The 8,976-nt window shown below is 56.4% G+C and overlaps 1 protein-coding gene across 1 annotated transcript; it reads right to left on the bottom strand.

Annotated features, from left to right (window-relative positions):
• Positions 1-1,171: 1,171 nt before the first annotated feature.
• On the bottom strand, positions 1,172-8,678 carry NCLIV_017290 (putative glutamyl-tRNA synthetase; the record flags this gene model as incomplete). The annotated part of the gene is made up of 10 exons (XM_003881921.1): positions 1,172-1,573; positions 2,092-3,213; positions 3,499-3,604; positions 3,936-4,478; positions 4,997-5,383; positions 5,866-5,987; positions 6,509-6,593; positions 7,068-7,154; positions 7,975-8,142; positions 8,449-8,678. 10 exons carry the CDS (start codon positions 8,676-8,678, stop codon positions 1,172-1,174), a joined length of 3,252 nt encoding a protein of 1,083 aa, XP_003881970.1.
• Positions 8,679-8,976: the final 298 nt, after the last annotated feature.

Below are 8,976 nucleotides of genomic sequence, written 5' to 3'. Positions count from 1 at the left end.
ACCTCGTATCCGAGGCTTCTTCCCTCGGCGAGTCCTCCGCTTTGCTGGCTGGGCGTCCTCGCCGCGTTCGCGTTTCGCTCCTGATGCGAATCGCCGTTTCAGCCCAGACGCAGTAGGCAGCACCCGCCCCCACGCTCACACAGAGGCTGTGCCCCTACCACCATCCTGAAGCAGAGCGGCCACGAGAACGCGTTTGCATGCACAACTAGGCGCGGACTTTCATCTCCCTCTGTGCTCTGAGCCGGGGAATTTCCTTATAAACGGTACAAGCAGCAAGCAGAGGGCTCAACCTACGGCACGGAGGAGGGTGTTCTCTCCGAGAGAACAATGAATGCAAGTGTCCATGTTAGTGCCGTGCGCGAACAAATTCGTTTCCTGACAAAAATGCTTTTATAGGCTCAAACCAGACTGTAAAATATAGCTACAAACTATCTGGAAACGTGCACCTGTTTTTAGAAAAAAGCAAACATGTTAGAATGAAACTGGCATTAGCACTTCGTGGGTACACCTTAAAGAAGTCGCTGAGATTCAGCGCCGATTGAAAATCGATTTCCTCTGTTCGACTGACGCTTCACGCTTCTCAGTGGCGCTGCATTCGCGCCTTCTTGCTATGCGTTGGAGAAGACTTGACAAGTGAATTGGTCGTGAATGAGTAGCCAAATCTACAGTCTCTCCCTCGAAAAGGGAACTGACCAAATAACACCATCGACGCCCTTGCGCACCAACATCCCGCACGTACCTGAAAAGGCACCCATCCGTCTGCATATATCTACATATATATATATATATATATATACATCGAGATGATATCCACGTACACATACTGACACAAAGGCATATATATATATATATATATATATATATATGGGTCTCTTTACAGATATGCAGAAAGAGGCCCACAAAGACATTTTAATTGGCCGAGTTACGTTGTATTCCCTCGTAGCTACGTTTGAATAACGGCAAATGAGAAAAGTGCATGAGCGGCACAGCCCTGCTTGAGTATGTCCGTCTACATATCACTCAATATATACATATATATATATATATAGAGAGAGAGAGAGAGAGAGAACCGGAAAGTCTTCTTTGTAGCATGTAGAGAAGGAAGAGAAGGCGAAGACCAACTAGGAGATCGAAAGGAGGCCTTGCTCGTTTCCCTCCCACGATGAGTCAGTTATTGATTCCGGTTCTCCAAACTGTTCACGAAGTCTTTCAAGGCGTTCAGCCTATCCGTTAAGGTATCAAAGCGAAGGGGAAGTGAAGCAGCAGGCTCTGAATACCACTGGCTTCTCTCTGTCGTGTTCTCTCCACCGTTTGCGACTTCCAAAGGTTCCCCTTTCTGCGCTTCTTGGTGGCCTCGTTCAGTCTTCTCTTCGCTTCCAAGGTCGACTCCGTCCTCTCTCATTTCTCGCGCTGCCTCCCGACGATTCGGTTTGGCTCTGTCCCTTCGGTCGGCTCTGTCTCTCTTTTCCTCACAAAACGTGGGCACTTTCTGCTCCTCTGCCGACGCCGCGCGCAGACTCACGGAAGGCCTCGACCTCAGACCCGCTTGCTCGGCGAGGCTGAGAAGGAGAAGCTGCAGGCGCGCAACGCAGACGTCAATCTCCAGATGACGCACGAGCCTCCAAGAGCAAAAAAAGGGGGGCCCAGCCTCGTGGCGAGAAGAGATGGCTCAAGTGCCAGGAGACGCACAGGGCGCCGCATCATTTTTTCTCAAGCAAGGAGGCAAGGAGACGCGAAACGCCTCGCGAAAGAGATCCAGACACGTGTCCTCCAGAGGAAGCGGGAGACGCAGGAGCAAGTCGAAAAGCGAGGCGTTCGAGCACGATATGGTCCACGAACCACGCAAAGAGCGAGAGATGGCGAAAAACATCCACAAGGCCGGGGAAAAGAAACACACCACCCTGACGATGAGCGGAAACGGGGGGATGTCTGGAAAGCATCGCGTTTTTGGCAGAGATGCCTCGGGTACAAAGGAATCGCGTTCGCCTTTTTCGATCCGCGCTTCCCCCGACGAAACCTTTCGTGGCGCAAGACGGAAGAATGTGGAGAGACAAGCAGGCAGAGGAACGCACGCCGAAAACAGACCCTTACCAGCTGTCGGAGCGGCGCGCCTTCTTCTCGCCCGGTGAGGGCGAACCGGAGGAGGTAGAGAAACAGTTTTTTGGAGAGCTTGCAGGCTTCCAGGCTTCTGGTGATCCAGTGGTCAAACAGTCTACGGGCGCGGTCGTGACTGTCTTGCGAGCCTTCCTCGCGGTTCCGTTCTTCGGCGACGGCAAGCGAGACGCGAGAAGAAGACCCGATTCGGCTGGTAGAACGAGAAGAATCTGCGCACGGGGAATGAGCCGAAGCAGACGAGCGCGGAGAAGACGACCCTGGGGAGGACGCGAACTCGATGGCCTTCATTTCCTCGACAACTTGGAGAAGTCCGCCTCCAAACGACGCATACGAGGCCTCATCTGGAAACAGATAGCGTGCGAGACGCTTGAACGCCTCGATGTTGTCGAGCACTCTCTGGGGAACCGCGTCTTCCCGGGGTCTCTCCTCGGTCTTCCCTGCCTCCTCGCGCCGCGTTGCATGTCTCCTCTCCTCGCGGACTTCTTCTCCCCCGGCGCGGGGCGCGGGCAGCGCTGTTCGCAGGAGGCGCGACAACGCCCTCAGCGTCTCTGGGGGGGAGACGTACTGGGGAAGCAGCAAGGAGGCGGCAAGGAGAAAAAAGTGCCTCAGCGCAGGCCTGCTCGATTTTCGGCGCTTCGCCACAAGCCGTTCCGGTCGATTTGCCCCATCGGAAACCGCCTCAATTGGCTGTCCAAAGAGGCCCGACAGAAGCTCTGCGACAGCAGCCGTCGAAATCGCACACCCCTCTTCTTCTTTCCCTTGTTCTCTTCCTTCTGGTTCGTTCCGTTCTTCAGCGGCGTCGTGTGCGTCTGGGGTTGCGCCGCCTGTCTCTGTCGCGCGTTCGCTGAGTTCTCTTCTCTCCACTCCGCACTGGTCCCCATCCCAGGTTCTTTGTGCGGCGGCTGGCGACTGCGGCGGCCCGCCAGCGCCTGGCGCTCGCTTCTCTCGGTCTCCGCGTCGCGTCGAGGCTTCGCAGCTCCGCGCCTCGAGGGCTCCTTTCTGCGCCTTCGCCCGCGGCTGCTCGGGCGGCGTCGTCGCCAGACGCAGGAGAGTCCAGAGGTGCCGGGTGAGGAGACAGCGATCGCCCTCCTGGAGCGCCTGTGCGGAGCGACGCAAACCGGACCGAGGGAGGGCGCACCCCAGAGAGGAGTCAGAGAGACGAAAGGGGAGACAAGAAAAGAAAGAAAGCGTGCACGAGAGAGAGAGAGCGCCGGTCACGGGAGAAAACACACCGAAGGAAACAAACAAGGCGTGCACTGCGGGGCTGAGGTAGGCGGAAGTGGCAACGGACGACGGCGGGAACCAGGAGACAAACTGGAGAAAGGTGGAGATGGGAAGACGCGAGAGAGCGAAGGACGCAGAACGGCCGCGTGTGGCGTCTACCTGGCGAATCAATTTGAAGTGAAGATGCAGAAGCAACGCCTCGTCAAAGACGAGGTTGGACGCGCCCACATCCTCGACCGAAAACGTCTCGAGCAAGTCCGACACTCTGCACCGGCAGGCAAACGGCGACCGAGGACCCCGAGAGTGACGGAGCGGGGCGGAAAAGAGCCAGACGCATCTCACGTGAACGAAAACGAAATATGGTTTCTATAGCTCTCGTCTCCACCCCGCCCCTCCAGACAGGCTTAAGTGTGCAGCGCTAAAGGAGAATCCTTCCTGGGATCTTGTCCTTTCTGTGGCCACCGGGGCCCGCCTCGCACTCGCTTGGTTCTTCGCTGGCGTCAAATCCCGCTGTGGCTGCCTTCAGTGTCTGCGCCCGTCCACACGTACTCGCCTGTCTCTACTCTTTCCAGATTCTCAGCGATTTTCGAACGCACCTCGACACTTTGTCGTGAGCACCCGAGAGAAAAAGAAGCACTGCCTCCGGCAGGAAGCCTCTCCGTCTCAGTCCCTCAACTGTGTACGGAGAAAAGCGCCACACTTCGCTGGCTCGTCCTTGCGCTGCCTGTTCCTCCTCGCCTTCCTCTTCAGACTCCTCTGCATGTAGAAATCGACCTGTGCCTCGCACCCTTTCGCCTTCCTGCTTTCCGTCCTCTCCTTCTTCGTGGTGTGGTCCACACCGTTCTTCGTCTCCAACGTCTCTGGCTTCGCAGTTCTCCTCGCTTCCCTCTTCGTGGCGGCGCGGTGCACGTCTCAAATCGAAGAGTGCGCCCACAGGATGGGCCCGAGTCGCTTTCTGTCTCCTGTCTCCGTCCTCGCCCGCTTCTTCTCTGCGGTCCGCAATTGGCTGCTCTCCGCCTGCGCCGTTGAGACCGCCCACGCTGCGCTTGCTTATTTTCGCTCCGGTGGGAGAACAGAGAAGACCGCTGTGGACGTATACAGGCACAGTTGCGTTCAGGGCGCGCAGGAGCAGAACTTGGCTGAGAACACAGATTGGAAAGACAAGAAGACCGCAAAGGGAAGCCCAATCGACCGCAACCGCGTTTTTCAACCCCACGCACACAACGCCTCTCATCCGCACGCGTCTCCCTGCAGGAGAAGCGGAGCCAGCTGAAAAGACAGCCTGCTGCACCACACTCTCCAGATACACGGCCACCAACGGTTTCGGGGTTCGACGCAGACGGAGTCTCCGTCAAAGGGCCTTCACGAGACAGAAGCGCAACAGCCACACGCGGGAAAAAGCGTCTGTGGAGACACGAACAAAACAGCTACTTTGCCTTAGAAGGAACGACGCCAAGGAACACACACGCACACGGGACACCTGACAAGTGTCCATGCATACGTCCATGACATACCAATATATATATATATATACGCATGCAGGTATATTTGTATGTAATCAAATATGTCATTCGTGGACGTGCATGTGTTTCGTGGTATGGATAAGTATAGGGGACTCTGCACGGAGCGGCAAAGTTACGGGGCACACGCGTTTTACCTGGCAGCGTTGATGAGATGATCGCAGCCCCGCACGACGTGCGTGACGCCCATGGCCCAGTCGTCGAGAGCGACGCAAAAGTTGTAGACCGGAGCCTCCAGTTCCACAGAGTCATGAATCCACGAGGGAGGAGAAAGGGAAGCAAAAGACGAGGGCGAAGAAGCGGAGGGAGAAGAGAAATCGGGCGACAGAGGGGACGGAATGTGTGCAACACTAGCGGTGATTCCAGATCGATTGGTTGTTGAACTCGGGCATCGGACGCCGGGCTCCTTCGTTTTGAAGTAGACACGACGAAAGCAGAGGAAATCGCTTAAAGCGTTCTTTGGCAACCGCACAGGGCCTCGCAGCGCGTCGTTGATCTGGACAAACTCGAGGCTTTCTGGGACTCTGCAGGGGTAAAGAGCAGACGTCACACGGGAGACGGCGCCGGGCGTCAAGCGTTTCGACTGCGCCTGCTTCCCGTAAAGCGTTTTTTTGTGGAGAGAAAAGCGTCTGCCTATCTTGACGAGATGGAGCGACGCAGTGCACTCCCCCCGCGTCTTCTCGAGAGCTTGCAGCTGAGAAGGAAGACTGTCGCGCGACTTTCAGGCGTCTAGACAGGAGCGCAGTGTTTCAGAAGTAGAACGCTCGCGTAACACCAGTCGACGATGCGAAAAACACCAGACCGTCTCCGTGGTGCCCCCGCCCCGCTCCAGATCGAGCAGTTGCGCCGAGGGAGCTTGAAGTGGACCGAGAGGAAAGGCCTCGTTTTTCTGCACCTTCGCTGCCCGCGCGTGAAGCAAAGAGAAAGATCGCGCATGCAGCGGTTCGGGGGCTGGGGAGCCGGCGTCCGCTCTGTGTCCAGACGGGTGACTCAGACACTCGCGTACTTGAACCGAAGCGTGAACGCGGCGTTTTTCTCGCGGGCCTCTTCCAGCTGCCGCGCCTGTTCCGCAGGAGACAGCGCCCGACACGCCCCGTTGTAGCGCGGCCTTTCTCCAGCTGCAACTGCCTGTGAAGAGAGAGAGGAAGGAGAAGCGAAGTTTGCGCGGCGTGCAGAACAAAACGAGACCGCCGACAGACACAGGAGGCGACGCGGACAAGGAGAGAAGTCCAGAAGGCGAGAGGACGAGAAAGAGAAAGATGAAAGAGAGAAGGAAGTGAGAAGGAAACACGCAAGAGAAGAGGAAAAAAAGGAAAAGCGAAAGAGAGGAGAGAAAGAGAGGAGAGAAAGAGAGGAGAGAGAGAAGAGAGAGGAAAGAGAGAGAAGAGAGAGGAAAGAGAGGACGCGAGGAAAGAGAGAGAGGAGAGAGAGAAGAGAGAGAGATAGAGGAGAGAGAGAAGAGAGGACGCGAGGAAAGAGAGAGAGGAGAGAAAGAGAGGAAAGAGGACGCGAGGCAGACGTGGAGGCGACTGAGGGCGAGGAGTCCGCAGAGACGCGTGTACAGTGGTAGAGCAGCGGTAGTTTAGAGGTGTCGAGAAGCCGAACAGAAGAAGAGACGCAACGAGTGAAAACGAGAATTGGAGCCCTACCGCGCGGCGGAGACGGAGGAGGTCGTCTCTCGTGCAGAAGCAGGGATAGAGACAGCCCTCGGTTACCAGCTGCTTGCCGACGTCGCTGGGAGAGACATCAAACATCAGGCAGAGAGAGTGTAGAGAAAGAGACAAAATGCACAGAGGCACGGGACGATCGATGCGTCACCCCTGTGGCGCTACTCACCCACGGTCTGGGATCATCTGTTTGCTGTTCGGTCTGGTCTTTCTCCCTGATGTCTCCGTTTTCGTTCACCCAACCATCTCGTCTTTCTCTTTCTGTTCCCTTCTCTCTCTCCTTTCTCTTTCATCCCTGTCTCTCCTCTCCCTCTCTGGTCTTTCCTTTCTTTTCTCTCTGTGTGCTACATCTTCTTCATGTTCCCTTTACGTGTTCTCGCTTCCACGTGGCCATCGCTCCGTCTCAGAAGTCTCCGTTCTCTTTTCCACTTTCCCTGAGCGGTGTCTCCCATTCGCGCCTTTCCGCTCAGGTTTTTTCGGCCAGCCTCTGTCCCGTTTCTTCTTTTTCGCTTCGCCTTCCGTTTCTGTCTTCGAGACGCACGCGTAGAAGGCCGTCCGTAGGGACTGGGTATACGGCCCTGCGGGGCCGCCGACGTCCGGGCCCTCGTCCCACATGATGCCGAGCCACCTGAAAGCGGAAAAGGAGACAAAGGAGACGAAGGTTAAGCGCTGGAAAGTTTGAGGCGTAAAGCAGGAGAGAACGGGAGAGAAGAATCGAGTAGAACGGGTGGCGCACATCCGGTCGTCTTTCAACGAGAAAAGGCCTTCGCCTAAAACCCCTGTGGAGGGGGGGTGGAGGGCGTTTTTGCGCGTCGCGAGACAGCACCCGCCAAGGCAGACTGTCTCTCTCGCAGAAACCAGAGTCAGACAAAACTATACCCGAGGGAAACTACAGCCCTCAGGAAACGGAGGGCTTTCGAAAGAGCCTCTCATTCCCAGCAGCAGCGGTTAAACTCTCGAAGAGTCGAGGACCAACTATTCCACGCGTCATGCGAGTTCCTCCAGTTGAGAAACAGGTGCCAGGTCAACACGGCTCCGATCCGTGCGCCCGAGCTCACCGAAGATCTGCCAAAAGAGCAGCCGCGAATGAGGCTGCCTGCGCGTTTCGTTTCTCGTCTGTGTCTTCGATGCGAAGAAGGAAGGAAGAGCGAGTGCGCAAAGGAAAAGAAGAGACAGGAGAAGAAGCAAGAGAAGGAGAGAGAGAAGGAGAAACAGAAGAAGAGGAGGTAGAGGAAGAAGAGGCGGTAGAGGAAGAAGAGGATCGAGAAGATGAGGGAGGCGTCGCCAGTGAGTCTGGGGAAGGCGACATCGATTTAGGCGTGGTTTCATGCACCGACGCTCTGTTTTTTTCCCTCTCTTCCTTCTGTCTTTTTCTGGCAAGAAGAAAATTGAACAGAGCAACGCGCGCACCCCCAACGTGCAGGGGACCGGTGGGGCTTGGGGCGAACCTGGTGACGAGAATTTCTTCTTCCGACTTCCTTTTCTGTTCCCCCCCTTGTCGCGAGAACGCTTGGCCTTCCGATCCGCCATCCGGCGAGGAATCCACAGACCCGCGACGCACAGGAGCAGAAGAACAAGCCGAAGAAGACGGTGGAAGGAGCGAGGAGGAAGACGAGCTTGCGAGACACCGAGAGCGAGCGAGAGACGAAAAGACCAAAAAATACCAACCAGAAGAAGACAGACAGTGAGGAGAAGGGCTCCTGTCGTGTCTTGTGGTGGGCCTCAAAGAGTCCTGTCGCTTGCTCGGAGGGAGCGGCGACGGTTGGAGAGCGAGAGACGGGCGCAAAAAGACGAAAGAAGGCAGCCGGGATCCCAATCTTCCACAGGGAGACTGGGAGAGCGGCAGAGAAAGGGGAGAGGAAGCAGAGAGAGAAGGCCAGGAGAGGCGAGATGAATCGGAAGAAAAACGGAGTGGACCTGACAACGGCGAAGGCTGAGAGGCAACGACAGAATGTCGAGAGTCGAGGAACGCGTTCGCCTCGAGAGGAAGATTCCAGAAGGAGACTCGCCGAGAGGGAAGTGGCGAGGCCTCGGCCAGAAACCACGGCCGGTCCGAGCCCGTCTCAGTGAGGTTTTCAGACTGCCTCCCGGCCTCGAAAAGCCAGCCGGACCACGCGGAAACGAGGAGCACGAGCAGGCGAATGCTCTTCATCTTGGAAAAGACGACAGCGACGCCGTGAACCTTCTGTGCGAGTCGCAAGTCTCCTACGAAAATCGCCGCAGAGACGCCGCGAACCGAGAAGACACCCGCCTCGACTGCCCCGCCTTCCCGTCGACTGTACCTCTTCTCAGTCTCTCCTGTATGTCTTCTCAATCTATCCTGTACCTCTTCTCAGTCTCTCCTGCATGTCTTCTCAGTCTCTCCTGTATGTCTTCTCAGTCTTCTCTTTCTCCCCTGTCTCCTGTTGCGGGCTTTCCACGCAGACGCTCTCCATCTTCGTCGCTCAAGT

Source organism: Neospora caninum, chromosome VI (genome assembly GCF_000208865.1).
Source record: "Neospora caninum Liverpool complete genome, chromosome VI".
Classification (NCBI taxonomy): Eukaryota; Apicomplexa; class Conoidasida; order Eucoccidiorida; family Sarcocystidae; genus Neospora; species Neospora caninum.
This window is presented reverse-complemented; position numbering and strand designations above follow the sequence as displayed.